The 26,940-nt window shown below is 35.3% G+C and overlaps 1 protein-coding gene across 3 annotated transcripts in view; it reads right to left on the bottom strand.

The window, feature by feature from the left end:
- Positions 1-16,397: 16,397 nt before the first annotated feature.
- LOC125860851 (uncharacterized) overlaps positions 16,398-26,940 on the bottom strand; it is a 52,911-nt gene continuing 42,368 nt past the window's right edge. For all 3 annotated transcript variants that reach the window (XM_049540883.1, XM_049540882.1, XM_049540884.1), the window contains 5 exons: positions 26,729-26,925; positions 26,018-26,240; positions 25,234-25,353; positions 19,959-20,732; positions 16,398-19,469 (listed from right to left, as the gene is read on the bottom strand). In XM_049540883.1, coding sequence (XP_049396840.1) covers positions 16,407-19,469; positions 19,959-20,732; positions 25,234-25,353; positions 26,018-26,240; positions 26,729-26,925 — 4,377 coding nt within the window. In that variant the 3' untranslated portion in view covers positions 16,398-16,406. The remainder of the gene's footprint in view (positions 19,470-19,958; positions 20,733-25,233; positions 25,354-26,017; positions 26,241-26,728; positions 26,926-26,940) is intronic.

Here is a 26,940-nt window from a genome sequence, read left to right as displayed (position 1 = left end):
CGATAGAGTGTAACTCTATATGGTCTCTCTCATAATCCTTATCTAATGCTCTACAGGATATGGCTACTCGAAGAGCTTATGCTAGAAGGAATGTGAGGAAGAATGAGGAACAATAAGCTCCTCCCCAAGCTCCTCAAGTTCCGGTCAATCCTTTGGCCGAACAAGTAACTAATGCAGAGTTTAGGGCTGCTTTTAAGTGTTGGCTCAAGCCATGACGGCCCAAGCCAATAGGGAGGTTGCATTTCTGGTGAACCCAAATGTGGGTACGATGGCACCTAGAGTGAGGGATTTCACTAGGATGAATCCTCCGGAGTTTTATGGTTCTAAGGTTGAGGAAGATCCTCAAGAGTTCATTGATGAGGTCTACAAGGTGTTGATGATTATGGAAGTAACTCCAGTGGAAAACGCAGAGTTGGCCGCTTATCAACCAAAAGGTGTTGCTCAAACTTGATTCAACCAATGGAAAGAAGGGAGATTGGAAAATGCGGGTCCTCTTGGTTGGGAGAAGTTTAAGGCTGCTTTTCTTGATAGGTTATTTCCCCTTGAGATGAGGGAAGAAAAGGTACTTGAGTTCATCAACCTTCGTCAAGGAAGTATGAGTGTGAGGTAATATTCTTTGAATTTCATACAACTATCTAAATATCCTCCAATAATGGTTGTCGAATCTAGGGCAAGGATGAGCAAGTTTGTTTCGGGTGTGTCTGAAATGGTGGTTAAAGAGTGTTGTACCGCCATGCTCATTAATGACATTGACATCTCTCATCTCATGGTGCATGCACAACAGATTGAAGAAGACAAACTTAAGGAAAAGTCTAGAGAGACAAAGAGGGCCAAAACCGGTGATGGAAATTCCTCTCATGCAAGGTCCGATGGACATGGCCGTCCTAGGTTTCGACAAAGGTTTTTCGGTCAATGTTTCTCCAATGCTCCTCCTAAGTTCAACAAAGATAGGGTGTCTAACCCTAACCCTCAAGGAGGGAATGGTGGTGGATCTTAATTGCCTATGTCTACTTGTGTTAGGTGTGGAAAGAAGCATAAGGGTAAGTACCTAGCTAACAAGAATGGTTGCTTCAGTTGTGGAAAAAGTGGTCATAAGATAAAGGATTTCCCAATGCTTATGGAAAAAGTAATAGAGAGCAAGCAAGGTCCTCCTAGTGGTTCAGGTTCTAATGCTCCCAACCAAAACCGATTCTATGCACTTCAGACTTGTGGTGAACAAGAGGGTTCTCCCGATGTGGTTATCGGTATGTTAAAAGTTTTCCAACTTGATGTTTATGCTTTACTTGATCCTGGTGCTACCTTGTCTTTTGTGATGCCATATGTGGCTATGAGGCTTGATGTTCTTCCGGATGTGTTGTTAAATCCTTTTTATGTCTCTACTCCTGTTGGTGATTCTATTGTGGCTAAAAGAGTTTATAGAAGATATCATGTTTCCTTATCCCATAGAGTTACTCTTGTTGATTTGGTAGATCTTAATATGCTATATTTTGATGTTATCCTTAGTATGGATTGGCTCCACTCATGTTATACTTGTATCAATTGTAGAACTCGTGTAGTCAACTTTCAGTTCCCGAATGAGCCTGTCGTAGAGTGGAAGGGGGGAAATTCTATGCCTTAGGGTTAGTTTTTTTCTTTTCTTAAAGCTATAAAGATAATTTCTAAGGGTTGCATTGACCATCTAGTTAGGGTGAGAGATGTAGATTCTGAAACCCCTATTCTTGAGTCAGTCCCCGTTGTTAATGAGTTTCCGAAAGTGTTCTCAGATGATTTACCCGGTATCCCTCTCGAAAGAGAAATAGACTTTGGTATTGACATTCTCCCAGATACGTAGCCTATTTCTATTCCTCCTTACTATATGGCTTCGGTAGAACTAAAGGAGTTGAAAGAACAATTGAAAGATTTGTTGGATAAAGGCTTCATCCGACCGAGTATCTTTCCATGGGCTGCTCCAGTTTTGTTTCTTAGAAAGAAAGATGGCTCCCTTCATATGTGTATTAACTATTGTCAGTTGAACAAGGTGACCATTAAGAATAAGTATCCTCTTCCAAGGATAGATGATTTGTTTTATCAACTCCAAGGAGTGAGTTATTTTTCTAAGATTGACCTTAGGTCGGGTTATCACCAATTGAAGGTGAAGAATGATGACATTTCGATGACGGTTTTTCAAACTCTGTATGGTCATTATAAATTTTTGGTGATGTCATTTGGTTTGGCTAATGCTTCGGCGACATTTATGGATTTGATGAATAGAGTGTATAGACAATACCTTGACATATTTGTGATTGTATTCATTGATTATATATTGATCTATTCGAGAAATGAGAATGAGCATATTGATCATTTGAGGATGGTGTTGCAAATCCTTAAGGACCAACAATTCTTTGCAAAGTTTAGGAAATGTGAGTTTTGACTAAGGTCTGTAGCCTTTCTAGGTCACATTGTTTCAAGTAAGGGTATTGAGTTAGATCCTATTAACACGGATGTGGTCAAGAGTTGGCCTAGACCTCTAACCCCTTCAGATATTAGAAGTTTATTGGGTTGATCCGATTACTATAGAAGATTTGTTGAGGGATTCTATTCAATTGCCTCTCCTTTGACGGCTTTGACTCAAAAAGAGGCTAAGTTCATATGGTCTGAAGCGTGTGAGAAGAGTTTCCAAGAGTTGAAGGATAGACTTACTTATGCTCCAGTGTTGACTTTACCGGAAGGAACATATGGTTTTGTGGTTTATTGTGGTGCCTCTAGAATTGGGCTAGGGTGTGTGCTTATGCAAAATGGGAAAGTTATTGCCTATGACTCAAGGAAACTTAAGATTCATGAAAATAATTACCCTACCCAGGACCTTGAACTAGCAGCAGTTGTTTTTGCCTTAGAAATTTGGAGGCATTATTTGTATGGTCTTAATGTTGATGTTTTTATCGACAACAAGAGTTTGCAATATGTGTTTAGTTAGAAGGATCTAAATCTCTGCCAAAAAAGGTGGCTTGAGTTATTGAAAGATTATGATATCACCCCGATAGAGCGAATGTGGTGGCGGATGCTCTTAGTCTGTTGTCTCTGGGTAGTGTTTCCCATATTGAAGAATATAAGAAATATTTGGTTCGAGATGTTCATAGATTGGCCCGTTGGGTGTTCAGTTAGTGGACTCCACTAAAAGTGGTGTTACGGTTCATAATGGTTTTGAATCGTCTTTTGTGACAGATGTGAAAGCTAAGCAAGGTCTTAATCCAATTTTGGTTGACTTTAAAGAAGCGGTGCTTAGGAAATCCGTTGAGGCTTTTTCCCAAGGGAGAGATGGTGTCCTTAGATATCAAGGTCATTTATGTGTTCCGAATGTAGATGACTTGAGGGAATAAATCTTGTCAGAAGCCCATAGTTCGCGGTATTCCATTCACCCGGGAGCCACCAAGATGTACCATGATTTACAGGAGGTTTATTGGTGGAATGGGATGAAGAAGGATATTGTGGGATTTGTGGCTAAGTGTCCTAATTGTCAAAAAGTGAAGGTTGAGAATCAAAAACCGGGAGGTATCCCAAGACATTAGCATTCCTACTTGGAAGTGGGAGGATGTGAATATGGATTTTATTGTTGGATTGTCTCGCATCCGGTGACAACATGACTCAATTTGGGTTATTGTAGATCAGATGATGAAATCGGCTCATTTTATTTCCGTCAAGGTTTCCTATTCGGCGGATGATTATGATAAGTTGTACTTGAGAGAAATGGAAAAGTTGCATATAGTGCCTTTGTCCATTATTTCCAATCTTCGTACCTAATTCACTTCTCAGTTTTGGAAGTCTTTCCAAAAGGGTCTTGGTACTCGTGTTGGTAGTCGTGTTAAGCTTATCACAGCTTTTCATCCACTAACTGATGGGAAAGCGGAACGTACTATACAAACTTTGGAAGACATGTTGAGAGCTTGTGTGATTGATTTTAAGGGTAATTGGGATGACCATTTTCCATTGATTGAGTTTGCTTATAACAATAGCTATCACTCGAGTGTTGGTAAGGCTCCATTTGAGGCACTATATGGTAGGAGGTGTAGATATCCTATAGGTTGGTTTAAGGTGGGTGAAGTTGCCCTAATAGGTCTCGAGTTGGTACATGAGGCCATAGAAAAGGTTCAACTTATTAGAGAAAGGTTGAAAATGGCTCAAAGTCCGTAAAATTCATATGACGATGTGAGAAGAAGAGATCTTGAGTTTGATGTTCATGATTGGGTTTACTTGAAAATTTCACCCATAAAGGTTGTAATGAAGTTTGGTAAGAAAGGGAAGCTTAGTCCCCGTTATGTAGGCCCATATCAGATTTTGAGACATGTTGGTAAGGTTGCTTATGAATTAGATTTTCTGAATAAGTTGGAATCGGTGCATCCAGTTTTCCATGTCTCTATGTTAAAGAAATGTGTTGGAAATACGACATCCATAGTTCCCTTAGAAGGTTTGGTAGTTAAGGAGAATCTTTCTTATGAGGAAGTTTCGGTTGAGATTTTAGACCGGCAAGTCAAGAAGTTGATAAATAAAGAAGTAGCTTCCTTGAAAGTGATGTGGAGGAATATATTAGTTGAGGGTTCTACTTGGGAGGCCGAGGCCGATATGATGTCCCGATATCCTCATCTCTTTCCATCTACTCCTACTCTAGCTTTAGTTAATGAGTTCCTCATGGTTTGTTCTTTGTTTTGGAGTCACGTGTCTTATATGTTTCCATGATTTCCTTATGTTATGCATGTTCATGAAAAACTTGTGTTTTGAAAGAAAATGAAGTTACATAATTGATTTCCTCATGTTGTTGTGCATTGAGTATGAGTTACCTATAGACCTCATGAGATGAATTGTTGAACATGCTTTACCTATGCTTTTGAGTAGGAATTGCATAAAGGCTCAATGAGAGGGTGTTGAGCATTGCTTTTAGCTTAGAGATGGTAGTTCCTCCTTGAATATGTGTAATTTTGAAATTTCATGCATATTGGGTTGCTAGGTCTAGTTCCTACCTTTCTTGTAATGCATTGAGTATGTTTAGCTTGGAGTCGATGTTTCCTCCTTAATATGTGCATTTATGAAGTGGCATGCATGATGAGGTGCTAGTTTTGAGTCTTTTCTTTTAAGAAATGCCTAGAATCCCATTCGAGGACGAATGTTCCCAAGGGGGAGTAATGTAACACCTCATATTTAAAGTTAGCCTATTCGGCGAAGTAGGGTATGAACGCCAAGTGACTTGGCGATTCGCCAAGTGGAACCCCCCTCGCCTTTTGGCCTGAATTCAGCGTCCAGTGTTCTGAAACTTTAGGCGAGCTAAGTCGAGATTGCCATTTCGTTCAGCGTGTCGCCGAAGTGCCTTCCTTATCGCCTAATTTGCTTGGTCCATGAGCCAACTTACTGTAATTTTCGGCGAGCTAAAGGCTCACTTGGAGAGTCGTCGAGTGGCCTTTGACCAGCTCCAGCGTGAGTTGTTTTCAGGTTTTAAGTCAGGGTCTTTTGGGTCTTTTCAGATTATTTTAATTCTATACTACGTCGTTTTACCCTTCATATAAAGACCTATATAAGTATTTTACTCTCAAATTTCCCAATAGAAATCATTCTCTCAATTCACCAAAAAGAAGAACTCTCCAAAATATTTATCTCTCTAGAAAGCTTGAAGAAGAAGAATTCAACCTAGGGTTTCAAGTCAAGTCTCAATTCATCCATTGAAGATAAACATTTGGCTTTGAGGTATGAGAGTTTTCATCCATGGATTCCTTCCATTTATGGAGTTCCCAAAGTCTTCTATTTTCAAAGAGTAGAATTCCTCTATTAAGTTAGGGTTTTATTCAATTTCCATGGGTTCTTTTGATTATTGATTTAAATGATTGAATTATGATCTCTTATGCATGAATTGATGAAAGACTATGATTTTATGATGTTTTCCCCACGAACCCGTGTAAATCCCATATTTTCCATTTATGATGATGTGATGTGGGTTATGAATCATGAAAGAGGAGATTAAGAAATTATGCATGTTCTTATGAAATCTATGTAGATGTTTTAAGGATGCTTTAAGAGTGAAGTATCAATGATGATGATGTTGTTGTGTTGTTGAAAGAATTTTCTCATATACACATGAAAGCATGATTGTGAAAGGTTTTCTCACATAGTAAGGATTCGAAGGTTGAAAGGTCTTCTCACCTAATTGAATCAAACATTAAGAACTATCCTAATGACCTAGATTGGATTGGATACTTAATTTTACCTTTCCATGGATGTCTAATGACTTAGCTTGGATTGGTAAGATGACATGCCTTTCCATGGATAATAAGAATAAGTAAGAAATGACTACTCCGTGGGATTTATGCTTAACACCGAGATGATATTGAGACAGAAGCTCTCCCGTTAGTAGAGGTCAGATTTCTAAAAGAAATCTTTTTATCCCTTACCTATGTGCCCCCATAGGATGATTGTCTAGATAGACATTAGCTAGTGGATCCACTTAAGCTAGAAGTTCATGGTCCTTTACCTTGGCAAGTAGGACACCTTTTTTCGGTGTGGGAGACACTAAGGGATCATGTTATAGCTCACATGGTCTCTATGTCAGTTAAGACTACTTCCCACATTAATAATGAACTAAGGTTACTTCATGAAGTATCTCATATGTGTTTAAAGGCTTTAAAGATGCTAGCTTGCATTGACCATGTTTTTATGACTTATGTTTTCTAACCCTTTTTATATCATGTTTTAACTTGGTCAATCGCATGTCATGAAATGTCCTCTTTTAACATAATTTAAATGTTTTATGCATGGCTATCATACTTGGTACATTGTTTGTACTAACGCATACTCTTACCTATATTTCCCCAAATGTAGGATCCGACAGTCAGGTTTCTCAGTTGGTGGCTAGTGTTCGATTACGAGGTTTCCGAGCATTGGTGAGTCCTCATGCTTCGAGAATGGACTTTCATTATTTTAGTTATTTTCTTATATTCAGTTTTGGACATGATGTATAGGCTAGACCCAATTTAATTCTATTGTATTAGATGGCTATTGAGACAAGTGTTTTAGACTTCTGCTTTCTTTTATAAAAACTTTTGGACTTGAAATATTGTTTTACCTCTCTTGTTCTATTTCTTATGTTATGAATGCAAAGTGAATTGTATGGGGTCTTTCGGGGTCCTATACGCCATGTTACATCTAGGGGGTACCCCTCGGTCGTGACACTGATACCAAGTTTTCACGTCCCAAGTCTAATTCCTAGGTGCGGTTGACACTCTGCTGGTCCCAAGAAAAGTCTTGGCCTGACAGACTACTTAGCGGAACACTAAACACATACATGCGGAACTTTAATGATGAGCGTTCCAAAAAAAATACTTAGATAAATCCCATGCTCTATCTGAAAGTACTGAATAAAGATAATGAAAATGTTTGAAATGCCTGAAAGGAAATACTGAACTGACTCTCTAACTTTGTCCATGAAGCCTTTAATAAACTGAAGGTAGGTGTCGGGACAAGACCCACAACTACCTCTAAAGTACTACCGACTACTACTACTACTAATAACCATAATGGATGGAGTCCCCTGAAAGCAAATAGGTCTCACCAAAGGCTGATGGGGTAGTGATCTCAACGAAGCGTCTGTTGATGATCCTGAGCGTTGAAAGACGTTAGTATACGGTATGTAATAAAACTGAATGAAACAATATGTGAGCTGAAAGAATACTGAAAATAACTTGACTAAAAGTAAAAAATGCAATGTAATAAAGATTTGCATCTCAATAAACTAATACATGTCAATTTCTAGAATATTATTTTACTTTTCTTGGAGAGTTTCTCTAACTGACAACCATCACTAAAAGCCTCGTGATGATGATACAACGCCTAGTCCACATTGCTAGAGCCATCATATACCTTGCCGAAGTATTGGACAACAAACTTAACCTGTGGATCCATCTAAAAAGCCCTTAATGAGGCTGGGAGAGGAGTTGCCCGAACCAAAGGCATGATCCTATGGGTTTGAGTTATATATACTTGTACCTAATTCGGTGTTCAACACTACTTTCAAAATATAAAATAATTCTCGTACTAATATTTGTGTTGAGTTAGTACTTAAAAGGCACTCCTTAGGGAAACTGATCTTTACTTTACTGACTGAAACTTCTTTTAGGACTATTTATACTCTTCTTGAATTAGCAATACATTTCTCAATACAAAATAGTGCATTTGGAACCATTATCATTCCCTTAAAAACTCTTCTCAACTGATAACTTAAAATACTTTAACTTACTTTAATTTAGAAGTCAATGCATTAAAATAATTATGCAAATGCTCTCAACAATTCTCAACTAAATAGAGTTCATGTGATAAAATAAACATGAATAATAATTCAAGAACCAAAATAGATGAAGTACTATAATCTCAATGATAAGAATCAAAATTTAATAACAAGGAATAAAGGTCAATTCAAAATTCATGAAAACATGGGTAAAACCCTAGATTTAACTCTTATTGACTGAATTTTAGATGTAGGGTGTGAGGATGAACTTAGTCCATCACTATGAGTAGCCTTACATACCTTGAATCACTCTAACTTTGAAGAGGAACCTCAAAAGTTCTTTTTTGAACTTTAGGATGAATTCTTGTTTTCACTAGGTATGGGAGAAATATTTGATGTTAGAATCTTGTTAAGAATTCGTGATTAAATAGTTATATTATTTAGAAATAATTTAGCTACATGAGAGGAACATACCACCTTGGTGTAGGAGATGAAGGAGAGGAGAGAATTTGAGAGAAAATATAGGTCGTTCAAGATGAATTTTATAATGACCCACCGAATTAACTTAATAAATAGAGCGTATTAAAAAAAATCTAAGCCTTCAAAAATTAGCTTGGAGTGGTGCGCCAACACTAAGGATCGTGCGGAGTGCACAACCACCTTTCGAAAATAAAAAGGTTGCTGGAAAATTAGCTCTGCGGGTGTGCCCATGCTACGGGCCATATAGAGCGCACGGCCAATCCAAAAAATAATGGGGATGCTAGAAATTTAGCTTGGTGCAGTGCTCCCACGCTACGGGCCACGTGGAGCGCACGACCAATTTGATGTCTCTCTAGAAAAATGCAAATAACTCTTCGCTCAAAAATCGGATTGATAAGTGGTTGGAGGTGTTGGAAAAAATACTCATAGACCTTTAATTTGATAGGTTATGCGCCATGTAGTTCTTTATATACTGAATGATATAATCATTTGAAGTTGACCCTTGCTTAAACTAATGCGAAAAACTTAGCCAGTAGAAATGATTTGAACTTAACTTAGTGTTAGAGGTCCCTTATGACCCTAAATCATGTTTGATACCCTTGTTGCACTTGGTAAAGGACCTTAAAACATGTGAGAAAGTAGGATAACACCCTGTTCAAACTCATATATACGACGAATGATTCGAATTCTAAGAATAGAATTGTGAGGTGTTACAGCGCACGCCTGACTTATATTCCAGTAGCTCTTTTTCTTACCAACCTCTTCTTTGTCTAAGCTGACCTGGCGTGTGCCTACCAGCGTAATTGCACATTATTTTGCTGTGAAATCTTGATTTCCTTCATTTTTTACATGTATAATTATTCTTTGAACTCCAAACTTGATCTTGAATACTTTTTTTGGATCTTAACTTAGATTTTGAATTTCCAAATCACTTATTTTATTAAAGATAAAAAGGAAATTTTAAAATCAAGTTTCTAGTTATGAAAATACGACTCAAACTTAGGGGTGTGCAAAAATCAAACCGACCAAAAAACCGAATCGAAAAAAATGTTATTGGGTTATTGCTATAGGGTTATTGGGTTAACGAGTTTTTAATGGTTTTATAAAAAAAAATTATTGGTTTATCGGTTTGGTATCGATTTTTAGTATTGGGTTATTGGGTAAATCGATAACTCATTTAGACAATAGTAATTTACTACTATGCCCTTCATAAATATTAAATATTAATAATTTTAAATAACTAGACAATATATCAGTACTCTACACTACGGTCTACACACTTCACACGTCACAATACCTCTACTTCACATCAGAAATTTCATATTTTGTTTTGGTTGTAGCATGTTACTATAGCCTTCGTACTACATCTACTCTTATTGATGCAATTTCTCATTATATTTATTGTTTCAATATATCAAAGTATTTACAGCTGATTTGCTTGTCTCATTGTAACGCACCAAATTGTTAGAGAAGTGAGAAATCATATGTTTATTTTATGAGCATTTTCTTATTGGGCAAATTGAAAAATGAACCGTTAATGACCAAAAACCGATAAATCGAAAATCTTATTGCTTTAACATATTTAAGAATCACACTCGATAAACCGAACTGATAATACATAAAGCCGAATCGAATCAACTAATACACACCCCTACTCAAACAAAAAAGAAAATTAATATATCACATAAATTAAAGAAGAATCAATGAGTTAGTTTGAAGGCAAAAACAAATGAGCAATGACCATCCAAAAAGTGGCATTATTGCAATTTGCAAGGCCCGGGCAATAATGTACATGTATGTAGTCAACAATTTTTAATGACATTAACCGAATTGGAAAATTGACGTTGGGGAAGGCAAGCCTAGCTCTTTTTCTATTTCTGTAAGTGGCAACACGACATATGACCAAATAAGTTGATGACTCAACAACCATTTGTGTGTTGGATATGGTTTCAAAAAATGATTTAAGAGTTTAAATTTCACATAACGATAATGCAAACATTAACAAGGTCAAGTTATTTATTAAATAAATTATACATTAATTTTGATGATAAACATTAATTGAAATATGTAACTACCTCCTATTACAAGTTATGATTTACCGGTGGTGTAATAAGTATATATATATATATATATATATATTGTTTATACTTCAAATGTGTCATTTAACCTAGGGAAAAGGTTGCACTAACTTTGGAAATATGAACTTTAAAAAATAAAAATAAAAACTAAATATGTCATCCGTCCATAATTAGGGTAAAATTAAAATATATCACCATCATTATAGAATTAATTTAAATATGTCCTTATTTATTGGCTTTTCAACATGCATATAACTTTTTTGTATGGGAGAAAAGGTTCCAATCTATCCTTATTCCTTCCACTTGGTAAAAACAATACATTATACATATATTAACTTTGCATATAATAATACTTTGTTTGGTATACTTTTTATTTTATGTACTCTATTGTATATTAAGGTATATTATTAATACTATAGATTTTTAGGTATTAGTAATGCAAAGGGTTTTAATGCATGCATTAGCATGGTTAAAGATCTCACTGCCCCTCAAAATTTTCTTTTACATTTTTTCCACTATATAATTGTAAAGTGTATCTTTGTAAATTAAATATTTTTATGCAATGCATGTTTTTTTAATACACCAAATCAAATAATGCATAAAAAATAATCTATATATAACTAATGAAAGCATTATTAATATGTAATCCATCTATTGTTAGAATTATTCTTATACATTATATAAAACAACGGAATAATCTAAATTTACCACTAAACTTTGGAAAATTCGAACTTATACCTCCTCCGTTTAAAAAAGAATGATCTAGTTTGACTTGGAACGGAGTTTAAGAAAAGAAAGAAGATTTTTTAATCTTGTGATTCTAAATTAAAGTTATGTCAAATATATCAAAATGTCCTTTAACTTGTGGCCTTAAACATGTCACGTGGAAAGTTTAAGTTAAAATCTTGCCAAAAAAAGAAAATGGTCATTCTTATTTAAATAGATTAAAAAAAACTAAATCATTTTTTTTAAACGGAAAGAGTACAAGTTAATAATCTAATATGTAATGAGTGTGGAAGTAGAAATCCCATAGGGAAATTGCAGTGACCCTCTTATAGGTGGGTCAAGCTGATTTGACTGATTGGTCAACAATATCATTATACAAATATTAACTCTACCCCCTTTCTTATCTTCTCTTTAAAATGTTTTACCTTTTATTGTTGCATTTCTTTTTCCTTTTTGACCTATATACTTTCTCTGTTGGGATCAGGGCAGAGCTAGTAAAGGTGCACAAGATTTTTTCGAATCCTCTTCAATAAAAAAAATATTACATTGATTTTATATATAATTAAAAATAATATGTATACATACATAATAAATATTAAATTTCTTTTAATCTTTTTCATATGTTTATTTATTTATATTTTGAACCAATTAAAAAAAATCTGGCTCCACCTGTATTTGGGGTAGACTTCTCCCCTTATTTCTAAACATGGATTATTTGTGTACTTATGATGCAAAGTGTTTACCAAAAAAAGGTTTGCTTTCCAGTCTCTGTCTCTTTTTATAAAAGAAAAACATGTGATCAGCATATCTTCTCTTTTGATTAATATGACTTTTATGTAGCCATTCTATTGACTACTCCTTAATTATAAACATAAAATTCCAATGACGTTTTATAATAGTATAATGTCGGCATATACTTTCTCTGTTAAAAAATAATTAGGGTCGTTTGGTTACTGGTTAGAATTATGTAGGTATTAATTTTGCAGGGTTTAATTATGTAAGATTTAGTTATGTGGTATTAGTTATGCGAGTATTAATTATATGTAGGTATTATTTAGTTATGCAGAGATTACATTACATGAACTATTGAATATTGAATTTTATAGATTATTTACAAATAAAATAAGTAAGCAAATAGTATAAATTCTCCCTTAAAAAAATAAAGAAAGAAATTTTCTCTATACTTAACTAGGAATTCTGTAATTTTCTCTTTGTTTTTTTTAATGTTTAAAGCTTATAAAATAAAATACTATTAATATATTTCAAGTACATTATACTATCATATATTATATGATGTAAATTTCTATCAATATGACGCATGTGTTGTTTGTATATTTTTAGTATATCAAATATATATATTATATATAAATTCACATTCTAAATAAAAAATTAATACATGATAATTAAATATGCGGATATATTTAGTAATATATAATGTGGATATATAATTAACATATGCGCTATTAAAATTATACATTCCGATTCATAATATTAATAAATATTTATATTTTGATTTTAAATGAAAACAAATAAAAAGTTGTTTATATACAAAAAGAAATAAGAAATAAAAATAGTTCGGAAATTAGAATAGTTATGTAAAGTTTTCAATAAAAAAAAATTAAAAATAAATTAATAGGGGTAAATGTGCAATTTATCTTTTTAAGACATGTATAACTAATACCCACATAACTTATTCCACCTTCCATCCCGCATAACTTATACATGGATTCCCTCATAAGTTATGTAGGTATTAATTATGTAGGATTACAAAAAATGCAACAAAACACCGTATAAAATTAATACATGAATATTTTTTATACAATATTTAGAACTTATCAACTAAACCTAGTATAAGTCATGTTGACTTTTCAACCTAAAAGAAAAACTTTTACCAAACATAGTAAAACTAATACAATGTCTTATACATAGATAACATGTCCTCTTATATTGTTACCAAACGGCCCCTTATTGTTTTACCTTATTTGATACTTATTAAGAAGAAAAAATATTAAATTCAAATGTATAATTTATTAAAATATCCATTGTATTAGATGTTTCTCACTATTAAAAAAAATATTTTAAAAATATTTAATTAATATTTTGTCTTGAATTTTTAAAAAGACACTTATTTTAAAATTATTATTTTTTTGTTAAAGTAACACTCATTTTGAGAGGAAATAAAAATTTAGTGAATATTTTCTCCGATCCATTTTAGTTATCTTTCTTACAAAATAGTAAGAACTAATAATAATAAATTACTTTTTAAATTAAGAATGAAGAAACTATAAACAAAAGCTACTGCAATCCATGGACATGTAGATTGTAACCCTATCGGTTTACACCTTCAATTGTCTTGTACATTATTTCCTCTTTCTTTCTTTTCTACTTTTCTTGTTCTATGCTTTCAAAAGGTAATGACTACCATCAAAGAATTATTAATAAGGCTATTCCTTTTTTAATTAAAGATTTTAAATTCGAGTTTTGAGTATGAATTTTTTTTTAATAAGGAGTATTTTTCCTTTGAATGAGATCCTACATGATGCGATTTCAGTTTAATCAAATTCTAATATAGATACTGAATAGTAATTGAAAAAAAAAGGTATTAACTAAAGAGGAAACATGTCTATAAAACAAGAGAGAAGTGTTGAAAACACTCCTGAACTTGACGCAAATTATTAATTTTGTCCCTCCAACTATTGACAGTCTTAAAAATACTCATCTACTTGATTAATTAAACTTAGATATACCTCCAATCTGCCACATAACATAGCAAGTGGTCTCAAACTCTTGTAGGAGCATGTGACTTTTAATAAAAAAAACTGAGATATCAAGTGTTGAAAACATCCTAAACTTGGCGAGAATTTAGAGGTGTATGTCACTAGTGTTGCAAGATCGAGGGTATATTTATGTTTAGTTAATCAAGTAAAAGAATGTTTTTAAGGCGGTCAATAGTTTGATGATGAAACTAATAATTCACGACAAATTTAGAAGTGTTTCAATACTTTTATCATATATTCAGTCCAATCAAGTTTATCCTTCTTTATTTAATTACACAAGTCATGGAAATCTTCATTTGTGTAATATACTATTTTCTTGGTAGGATATTTAGAAAATGGAAACACTAAAATTGAACAAACATATTGGATATTAGAGAAGCTCATTTTACGAATAAATAATGGAGTGAAAGGAGATAAGTTTGAATAATTGAATTACAACAAAGATCAATTCGGAAAGTTTATAGTGTTGTGACTTATATTAAGCTAACATTTGTATTACTCTTCATTTTTCTAAAACTAAGAAAACGTACAGTATATAGTTCAAAGGACTGAAAACTATATTCATAACTAATTAACTCAGCACTCGACATATTATACTAAACTATGTGGTTATCATCAAAGATCTCCAGATTCTCATCAGTTTAGATTTGTTGGGTATTTGTCCTGAGTTTTTCTCTATATTTTGTACTCTCATATTTAGTGAATTGCTCATCTCTTTTGTGGACATAGATCAATTGACCGAACCACGTTAAATCTTTGTGTCTTTGGGTATATTTCTCGCTTGTCTTATTACTCATGGTCTTTTGAGGTTTATTTTGCTAGCTTCCGCTTGACACCTAATTATTTTTCGGTCAGATTACTTCACGGTCCAAGTAAGACATCTAGGCCACAAGCCCACAACAAGGTATCCAATGAGCTACTATCCATAAGAAAACGTATAGTATGTTATGATCAAGCAAGTAATGAAGAAAGATAAAAGTCTCAAACTAAATACAGTAGAAAAATATATAAGTTAAAACCCAAAACCTAATTATACATCATCTGAGAAGACTGAAAGTAAATATAATTGTGTCCAAATACGCTCTATATATAAATGGAAAGGATACAAAATTAAAGATCAATAAGGAGTCCTGGGTGCAAGTGATAAAATAATGAATACTCAACAAGTATCATCGATCGAATAATCCAAATAAGATAATATATATCTTAGAAATACTTGCCCAATCCTGTCATTCATATGACAACAACCGATAATGGATAATTAACATATAATAGTCATCAACAAGTAAACAATAATCAACAACATGAATGTAATTAACAATGCAATACTTTACTGAATCAGCCTAATTTTTAAATACATCAACAACGTAACATATGGAATGTTATGCACAAATCAACACCAAATAAAGTATGGACGATCTTAATGTACATATCAATCCTAGTGCAGACAATAACAACATGCATATCACATACTCAACACAAACTGTGTCAACGTGCATATCATAATCAACTCAGAATCACTTGAGCAAGATATGTCATTTCAATAAAGCATAATCATCAGCTAGACATTATCGTATACTCAACACGGACGGTCTCAACGAGCATATCATAATCAACTCAGAACTGCTTTATGCAAGGTATAAACATTATCTACCTCATGTAGAAGATATCATGAGTTTCGAGGCAAATTTATGTTATTAACTTAACTACCTAATAGATCAATGAGAATACATAAGGAAAAAAAATCAAATTTGAACTGAAAGAGCAATAGTTAAAACACTTTATTAGGAGTTGAGGTGTTCAATTATAAAAAAACTTAGTTTGAGCGTCTAAATGAAATATTCCGACAGGTCAAATAAGCCAATAACATCATAGTGTTCAAGCATTCAGTGTCATCCCTTTTATAATGTGATGACAACATACAAATCTACAGACCTCCAAAAATGTAAAGAAATAGACCAAAACTAGGTGAAGGGAGCTTGGTGCATTCTACTTATTAGAACCAAACTAACCCGTATACATAATTACATGAGTGCACCTATTTACAAAACAAAACTCACAGATATCACATTTTTCTCAGTCAAAAGTAGCGCGTAAATGAGATGCTTACAGGTTCCCTGTAATTGTAACAAAAGGAACTAATCTTCTATAATCTCTCCGTCTCCCAAGTGGGCAACTATCAAGCACCCTCCCTAGCATCAACCGTGTGTTTTGTAATGCTAATTCTCTTGCTGACAAACCAGATTCAGATGCATTAGATTGTGCCATTGGTGTCGAACCTGGTCCATATCCGAGGCCCATTGCAAACTGCAATGGTCCACTTCGAGCCTTAAGTGATGTTTGAGATGCAAGGAGCTTCTCTTCGGTGCCAATGAGTCCATAATCTAATTGCTCCGGATCATTGGGATGTGATCCGGGTAAAGAGCTACAGCTGTGTAAGAGGGCTTCCAGCACACCGAGTGCCTCCCAACACATGGGGCTTTCCACCAACTGAGATACAATTGCATACAATTGTGGACTCTGAGCAGCATCCATAGGAGTATGCTGAAGCAATGCCTTCAGCATAAGAAGGATAACACGCTGATATTCCACTGGCCCTTTCTCAAGAAGCCGTAGGAGGTGCCCAAATGCCAGAGTTGAGCGCTTGGGGAACCATTCATGGCATAGTAATGGTGAAACACAAGCTAGAAGGTTCTCTATTCGTTTGATCTCACCACGGGAGTAAGCCACAAAAACAGTAGCCAGTTCATCCATTGATTTTGATTGACACCAGACGGCTATATTGGCAGCAACAGAGCAAGCCTTTTGATGTTGTTGCTGTAGTGGTGACATAAAACCCAGAAATACATCCTGGCTGAGCTGTAAGCAGAGCCAGGGAAGCAAGCCAGTGATGTGCATCAATAACCGTGTTTCTGCGTCACCGAAGATGGAATCACATGAAGGCACTGTAATCCTTGATAGAAGCTCAACAGAAGCACCATGACTGACAGTGCACATAAGGCCTTTAAGAACCAATGGCTGTACTCCCTCAAAGACTGGGAACTTTGCATTTGATTCAGAAGCATTCCGTGATTCCAGACGTTGAAATTCAGAACTGTCAGAAATACTTGAATCAAGCTCATCTCGAGGCATACTTGAAAGAAGCACGTTCTCTGTTGTTCGATCTCGGAACGATAAACGGTCAATAACCCGACGAAAGAGCTCCAGCACTTGACAGTACACATGAACAAAATCAGTATGCATCATGGCAACACAACCCCAGAAAAGCTGGGGATAGAGTATAACCTTTTCTGGTTCCATATTCTCCACCATCACCTGTAATGTTAACAAGATCTCCATAACAAAACCTAAAACAGCTGGTATAGGATTTCCCAAGCACCTGTGAAGACAACGTAGCAGGGATACACATGCATCATTTGTTACACAAGGCCTTAGTGAACGGTAAATCTGGTGGGAACGGCAGGCCAAGTGTCTAGATGTGCACTCCATGGCCCATTTAAGTGCCTCTGCTCCCCAAGTTTCTCGGAGATCTCCTTGAAAGAAGATAGCATCCACCATACTCTGTACCAAAGCAGACAAGAGTGCTGCACTTGGTAGCTCTGTTCTCACTACCGTGGGGTCCTCATTCTCCCACATCATGCTACCTCGCTTAGATTGAACATACTTTATGAGGCTCACTACTTGCTGCTTGTTCTCTCCATCACTATTTTCAACATCATATAACTCCAAATGACGCCCTGCAAGTGAATACAATAGATTTACAAGCAGATGCTGACAATGCTCCAAGACAATATCCTCTGAACTATCCATAGATACAAAAGTGACATGAAAGAGCAAAGGTAAATGCTCCCGGAAGTCCTCATCGTTCTCATAAGCAATTTCAGCGAGTAGAATCAATGCTATGTCTGCGTGAGAGAGAGAGTGCTGCTGATGTCCTTGCAATGCTGATTGAAGTTCTTTTGCATTAATCCCGTGCATTACAGACCCAGAATGCAACCCATCTTCCCCCGAATTTGGAGTGTCAATGAAGTAGTCTCCGCTGTCTCGAGAGCGATGACGACTTCGCATACTTCCAGTTGAACTCCGTACCCCCATTAATGGCCCTGACATGTTCACCAATGATGGAAGAAGTTGGCCAGACCTACCAGCAGTTCCAGGGACAATATTCAACTCAGGAGGCATAGGAGTCAATGGGCCTGAGGCACTTCTCCCTCCAACAGTGGCTGTTCTCCAGCTCAAGCTCCCACTTGTGTTCCTCAGTGGACCATCGAGAGACCCACGAACTAATAAAGGTGACATGTGAGGTTGACTATCTACAACGGATGCAACTTGAACCACAGAATGCCCCTGAGAAAATTCTAACACGGTGTTTCCATTTCCCTCACCTTGGTTTGCACTGGGCCTCAGAGGTTCGATGCTATCAAGCATGCGCTGAGCAAGTTGATAAACCAAGTGATCAATAGTACGTTGGGGGCATATACGAGCTAAATATAAACTGACCCTTTTAGCAACAGAGAAGTATGTAGCAAATGCACCACTTATTTCTGCTGATGCATTTGAATCGCAATCTTCAATACCTTTTGCAATCAAAAAATCTAAAACCGGACTTATGTTTCTAGGTTTGCTGGCAATTGTACTCCAAAGCTTCTCAATTTCATCAGGAAATTGATCACCATGCCGCCATGTCACGTAATAAAGGCTTTTCAATAGTCTGTCACTCCAACCCGAGTCCTTGAGTCTCCAGAAATTGAGATTCTCAATCCATGGAGCCATGCACGTCAAGACTTGATGCTGTGCAATTATATCGACTGCGTCAAGCTGCCTCTGCATGATTTCTTCACAAAGCCACTGACTAAGTTCAGGGTGATCTTTAGCAAGTTTACAAGAGAGTTTGTACTGGAACTGCTGATATGAATCGGGAAGATTCCCTACAACAGCAGCTCTGTAGCTACCTGAACCCTCCATGCCATCCTCAGCCCATTCATGGACAGAAAGTGTCTCAAGCATCTGAAGGGCATCATCACGAATTTGTCTAGAAGGATCTACCACCTTGTAGAGGATCAGGCTTAAGAGTCTCTGAATTTCACATTTTGGTATCTCTTGACGCATATAAACTTCTGCTAGCACACTGAAGTAGCCATCTGCGATTGCAGCATCTGAGTAGTAGCACTGTACCAAATACAAACTTAGGATCTTCAGAGGTATAACAACATGAACACCAAAAATCTACCAAGGGGAGAAAAGGTTAAGTATAACTTGTTGCATGTAACAGCAGAAAATAAGTTAGATGAATATTCAACCTAATTTGTATATCAACTAGCTAGCAGTAAATGCAACAAGGAAAATGCTAAAAGAATGTGACTGAAAACATACCATGGAAACAGATGCAATGCAACTACCCCAACAAAAACCGTACAGGAAATAATTAATCAAAAGGGCATACCTCATAGCACCATTATGCATGTATGTCTGTGGGCACATGTATTTTAAATAAGTCACACATTAACAATCACATTTAAGATGGTTAATCTGATTACACAAGTGCAATTTGAACATAAATCATATTAGTATCTTAAGAAAACAAGTGTAGTAGATAATAAATGAATGAGTTACATGCACAGGGAAGTCCTACATGTAAAAGGAAAGAAAAGGGCTGACCTGATCAATGCAAGCAGGAAAGAGGTCCAAATTTGTTATAAGAAGATTTCTTAAAGCTAATTTTGCCAGTGAAACTCGAAGATGACTTCCTCTGTGCCTATCACGACCAGTTGTTCCTCTGCCACTTTCACCAGTGAATCTTGAATAAGATGGAGTTCTTGGATCAGCAGGTGAATAACCAAACGGAGCCCTTGGTGCAGGCTCAATGAATAGGCTATTAATCCAAGATATTACACGCCCGCTCATCTTTCTTGCATTGTCATCAAAGCAGGGTCCATACAATAGTGAAGCCATTGCATTTGAGGAAGCCCACTGGATTGCCTCTACCTGTTCACTCAGTTCTTTATCAAATGATAGTTTGTCCATGGAGTCTTTTGATCGAGCGTGCTGAGCAGACTTGTATCGCTCTACTTCACGGCGATAGTCATTAACACCATCCTGATTCCAAGTATTGCTAGCATCATCACTCCAGGTGAGCAAAAGATCAAAGAGTCGCCTCCTAGTTCTAATATCAAATTTCTCAGATCTAGAATCAACTAATTCAGGAGCCAAGGATCTCAATACAGAAGCAAGTGCATAACGGAGGGGCTGCATATCTTGAAAGCTCTCAGCAGATGCTGTTAATATCTGTCTGGTTGTATCTTCAATGAACTTTAAATAATGAAGGCGGAAAACTGGTTTCCTACTAAGCATTCCAGGCCAGATATTCTCAGCAACTGTGTGGTATATATTCGCAATGTGGATACGAAGTTCTTCTCGACGGGACCTTTGGCTCTGCAACAATAACATTATATATCTACTTAAGAATCTGACAGGACATATATGCATACAAAATAAGTAAAGTGAATATGAATACCTATAACTACATGCCCAATCAGGCTCATAAAAAGTTCAGGACAGAATCTTGAAAGACTGTTGTTGTAAATACAGAGAGTTCCATGCCAGAATCTGTTTGGCAGAAAGTTGGAAATTTTTGTGCAAATATATAGATGCATCAATTTAAGGGACGTCAATTTAGTGTCAGATTGTATTTTTGCTTAACATCAATTATTAAGGACATAATCAAGATTAATGAACACATGAAGATTTTGTGATACAACAGAATTGGTTAGAGAACATCATCAGTAATATCATCTTCTGCTATTAGACCATCTCCAATCCATCTCTATTTTACTCTCCATTCTCTATATTTGGAGAGTAAAATAGAGAATGCCCACTCCAACCCCCTATATTACTCTATATACTCCATTTATATAGAAGTGACTAGTAGTTCTGTAACACCCCGTATTCAAAAAGGCCAAAATAGCAGCTTTCCAGATGTTGCAAGTACCAAACCACACGGCCCGTGGAGTGGGCCACGGACCGTAGGTGTGGTCCGTGGTTGGCTTGCCTAAGAAGGGTCTGAGGGTCCAGAGCCACGACCTGACCAACGGACCGTTGGTCAAACCACGGTCCGTGGTTCGAACCCCCAAAAACCAAGTTTCTGATCACCATCGACGGCCGTGCAGGTTGGTCCGTCGTCCTGACCACGGTCCGTCAGTGGTGTCTCGTGGTTCACTGCTGGCAGTTATTTTTCAGGATTAGTTGGGTCTTTTCCTAATTAATTAATTCCTATACTATGTCGTTTTGCCTATACTTAGGACCCCTATATAAGTCTTTTTACCCCCAAATTAGACCCATTTACTTCATTCTTCCCAAAAGAAGATCAAAATCTCCTCTCAAATAATTCTCTCTAGAACTTGAAGAAGAAGAAGACGAAGGATTCACCTAGGGTTTCAAGCTAAGGTCTCAATTCCTCCATTGAAGATAAGCAATTGGACTTGAGGTATGATAGTTTTCATCTATGGAGTTCCCAAATTCCTCTATTTCAAAAGGTAGAATTCCCCAATTAGCTAGGGTTTTCTTCAATTACCACGGGTTCTTATGATTATTGATTTGAATGATTGCATTATGATCTTCTAAGCATGAATTGATGATTTACTATGGTTTTATGATGTTTTCCCCTATGAACCCATGTAAACCCCCATGTTTTGCAAATTGTGATCATATGAGGTGGGTTGTTGATTATGAAAGAGGAGTTTTATGAATTAATGCATGAAGTGAGAGAATTACATGAATTTGTGATATAATCCCTATCTAATCATTGAATTCTAGATTTGGTGATTAAAAGCAAGCTTTGAACCTTGAAATGACAAAGTATGAGTTTATGCATGATCTTAAGAAATCTACGTAAATGTTTAAGGGTGCTTTGAGAGTAAGTGCCAATGATGATGTTGTTGTATTGTTGAAAGGACATTCTCATAAACACAATCTAGCATGACGCGAAAGGTTTTCTCACATAATAAGGATTTTTAGGTTGAAAGGCTATTCTCACCTAATTGAATCAAAGAGTAAGAGCTATCCTAATGAAACTAGCTTGGATTGGTTGTCCAAGGACATCTTTCCATGGATAATGAGAATAAGTAAGAAATGACTATTCCGTGGGAATTATGCTTAGCACCGAGTGGATATTGTTATGAGATGGAAGCTCTCCCGTTAGTAGAGGCCAGGTTTCTAGAAACAATCTCTTGAGATGGAAGTTTTCCCGTTAGTAGAGGCCGGGTTTCTAGTAATAATCTCCTTATCCCATAAACTATGTGCCCCCATAGGATGATTAGCTAGTGGATCCACTTTAAGCTAGAAGTTCATGGTTCTACCTTAGGCAAGTAGAACAACCCTTTTCGGTGTGGGAGACACCGGGGGATCATGTTATAGCTCACATGGTCTCTATGTCGGTTAAGGCTAATTTTCCCATAACAAGATTAAAAGTGAACTAAGGTTACTCAGGGAGTATCTCATATGTGTTCAAAGGTTTAAAGATGAATTAGCTTGCATTGACCATGATGTTATGATCTATGTTTCTAAACTTCTTATATCATGATTTTACTTGGTCTATTCCATGCCATGAAATGAAATGTCCCTTTTTGCATGTTTTAAATACTTTTATGCATCGCTATCATACTTGGTACATTGTTTTGTACTAACGCATACTCTTGCCTACATTTTTCCCAAATGTAGGGTCCGGCAGTCAGGTTTCCGAGTTTCGTGGCTAGTGTTGATTCTTGGATATTTTTCTCTAGCTTTGGTGAGTCATCATGCTTCGAGGATGGAGTTTTATTGATTCACTATCTTTTCATGTATTTTCTCTTTTGAACATGATGTATGGGCTAGGCCCAATTTCATTCTATTGTATTAGATGGCTATGAAGAGACATGAGTTTTAGACTTTTATAAAAATGTTTGGACTTGGACTATTGTTTTACTCTTATTGTTCTAATTCTTATGTTATGAGAACTAAGTGGCTTGTATGGAGTCCTTCGAGGTTCTATACGCCATGTTACATCTAGGGGGTACCCCGGGGTCGTGACAAGTTCTCCAAATTTGGAGAAATACTATTCACCTCTCTATTTTACTTTTTTATTATTTTAATATTATTTCTTTGATATCATTAATTAAGTCTTTATTATTTGCCATTATTTTCTAATGTAATATAACATCTAAAAATATATAATTGACAAGTTACAATTTCCACCTGAATTAATAATTTTTTGATTTTTTTAATTTAAAATCATTTATATTATATAAGACTATTAATTAAGTGTCTAATATTTGAAATTATTTTCTAAGTAATATAATATCTAAAAACATATTATTTAAGTATACTACTTCCATCCCGAATTGACAATTTTTCTAATTTGATTTTTTAAAATTTTTTGTCACTTTAAATATGTGATTTAAAATTATAATTACTGTTTACTATGAAGAATGCACAAAGTTTACATGATAATTCCAACAATTCACTTTTATGTTAAAGTGATAAATTATTAAACTACACTTTTTAATGAACCTGAAAATACTTGATTGCAATAGTTCAAAATGGAATAGGGGAAGTAATTACTCCCTCTGTTCCTTTTTATATGCCATCCTTACTATAAATAGTTGGTCCATAATACTTGTCATTTCATAAAATCAATGCATAAATTACAATTTTTTTCCTATTTTACCCTTGTGAGTTATTAGCCTTGAAAATATACATTTGGCCAATATAGAAAAACTAAGTAAATAATTCATGTTCATTGGTCAAATTAATTAATCAAAATAAATTAATTCATATTCATTGATTGAAAAGTTGACTTCAAGAAAAATTAAATACGGGTAAAATAGTAAACTTACTTAATTTCTTAATGCACGTGAAATAAAAAATGGTGACATATAAATAGGAACGGAGGGGGTAGTATACAAAATAATTGGATACAAATGAAATTGTTAATTAAAACAATTTTTAGCTACACATAAATAAAATAAGGATAAAAAGTTACTCATTTTGAACTCCGTAATGCATTAATAGAGCATTTATGGGAGAAACGTAATAATCTTGAAAGTTGAAAATTAAAATTTAAAATAACTTTTTCAATGATGCAATATTTATTATGTAATTGTATTTCATCAATGATTTCATTTTGATGAATTGTTCGTTTATATGTATTATATATAATATTTGTTGCAATTTATGTTATTTAGAAATTTAGAATAAAATATTTTTTTATTAAATGAAAGATTTGATAAGAATAAAAAATTTTATTGCATGAAGATTATATAGATTATAGGGTGATTTTTTGAAATAGGAAAATAAAATTGTAATAGAAATAATAATTTAATATTGAGGAAAGAGAAAAAAGATTATTTTTTAGAGAGTAAAATAGAGAATTGGATTGGAGTTGATTGTCTGAAAAAATAGAGAACTCTATATTTGGAGAGTAAAATAGAGAATAGGGTTGGAGATGCCCTTAGCATGCAAGAAATGTATTTCTCCAAACCTGGGCATTTGTTATAAAGGAGATGTTAAACACATGGATGTCAGTCGATGTAACTTGATTAATATGAGAACTCTTGATGTTATCCCTTCATAACAAGTTTCATTACTACAACTTTGCATCAAGTTGGTGGCTGCACTCTCTGGTTTTAACCTCCAAGGGTTCACCTAAACATGTCATTTAGGAAAGGAAGAAAAAGGCTTCCAATCCAAGCCTTCAGTTTTCCAAGTGGACTAAGAAGGTCCATGTTCATACTGTTTGCGGAAATCTATGCCATGAAGTAGATAGAAACTCATGACACTCCCGTGTATCCAAAGAAGGAAGAAAAGTAAAGGATGAATCAAGCACTCAATTACTGGCATCAAATCATAGGGAAGATGAGACAAAAGGAGAACAATGATGGGGAAGTATCAAAAGAAGTACCTTCCATTTTGGTTTCCCTTCTGTCTCCAGAGAGACCTCGTCGATGAAAGACACAAGCTCATTAAACATGACTTCACATATTTCAAGATGGGCGTGGCCAAGAGCCATGGTAGCTGCATGCTAAAACAAGCAAAAAGAACAAATTATTTGACACATTGATAACATACAATGAGAAGTTCTGATTCTCTCCTACTTCTCTCAGCATCATGAAATACTAATACACAAACCATCACCCATATTCCTGGGCTCTTATTCTCAGAAAAATATTTCAGAGACACAAAACTTTGAACAGCTTTTTCAATATCTACGCATATGACAGTATATAGAGGATCTCCTGATAATAACCAGTGTCATCACAGGGAACAGCTCAAGGATTATTTATCAAACTGAAAAACATAAATTGTAACTTGATATCAGCCCAGTGTTTATTTAGTGTATTTTCCAATTCTTACAAATAAACTCTGGTGCTTTAACATTCTTTCAAGTTCCAAAGGCATAATATGTTTGTCCTAGATAGAGGCTACAGGAAGTTTGAAGACCAAAATTCAGTCAAAGGATTCTTAAATACTCATGAAATACAAGAATAAAGAGAAACGACACCAACTTCATTACACCGATCTCAATCTCAAGTCTTCAACAATAAAATTTTTTAATACCATCAGTCATTTAAGATTAGATTGTTAATATATTATCCTATGCATTAACATTTACATCGAGAAATAAACACATACAGAGCCTAACAACCTTATTACCACCTGAAAGCTTTTATGTAGCCACTACTTACTATATGTGGTTCGGAACCAGACTTTAAGGATGGGAAGATTAGGTGAAAAAGTTCTTTTGTAGCTGCTGAACCACCACCTTCTTTACTATCAGGTGGACATGAGCATGCAAACATTCCATACATCAGCCACTGATCTAGCTTATTATCTGTGTCCTGTGATTGATAAGCCTTTCCGCCCAAATCATCAGGAGTGATATGAGCAAGCCGCTGAATAACTTCCAGTCTGCAGGTAGAAAACAAAGTGGAACATTTAGCCATCTGCATAAATTGCTTTGAATTTGAAATTTTGAAAAACAGGAGCTGCATCAATGAACAGGAAATTGAACATGAAATATTTGTTCTCTCTGATAAAGAACAAAATGGCACAGTCGAAGGAATGTATCAAGGTAAAACACCAAATAAATACAATGTTCATCTCATCCCAAAAAATAGCAGACGTGTATTCCATGTCAAATTGCATGCATAGATTTTTTCTTGCAGAGAAGAGACTCTAATTCATCATTCTAAGGACAAGTAAAGAAATTTTTTTAACATGAATCTTTTTTCTTCTATCAGCAGTATTATAGTTGGACCAAACCATTACACACAAATCATTCTACAACAGAATTGTTTAGACTTTCCCAAGTATACCCAAAAAATTGCTTATAAAAGATAAATGATGCTTAAAGGCACAACTTTCACGTCTTAGATGTCCATACACAAATGGCTTACTTTGCATCCTGAACAGAACTTGGACACAGCTCAGCAGCATACTTCACAAGCTCACTAAGACAACGAGCCCATCTGTGCTTATCGGGGCTATCAAATAGTATAGATTGGAGAGTAACATCAGGGGGTACAGGATCAGACTCTCGCCTCAGATCAAATGGACGCCCCGAATCCCAGTAACAGCTCTGAACTATATCATCCTGCAAAAACAAATA

Source organism: Solanum stenotomum, chromosome 3 (genome assembly GCF_019186545.1).
Source record: "Solanum stenotomum isolate F172 chromosome 3, ASM1918654v1, whole genome shotgun sequence".
NCBI classification, from domain to species: Eukaryota; Viridiplantae; Streptophyta; class Magnoliopsida; order Solanales; family Solanaceae; genus Solanum; species Solanum stenotomum.
The sequence above is the reverse complement of the archived record's forward strand: the minus strand, read 5'-3'. Positions and strand labels throughout refer to the sequence as shown.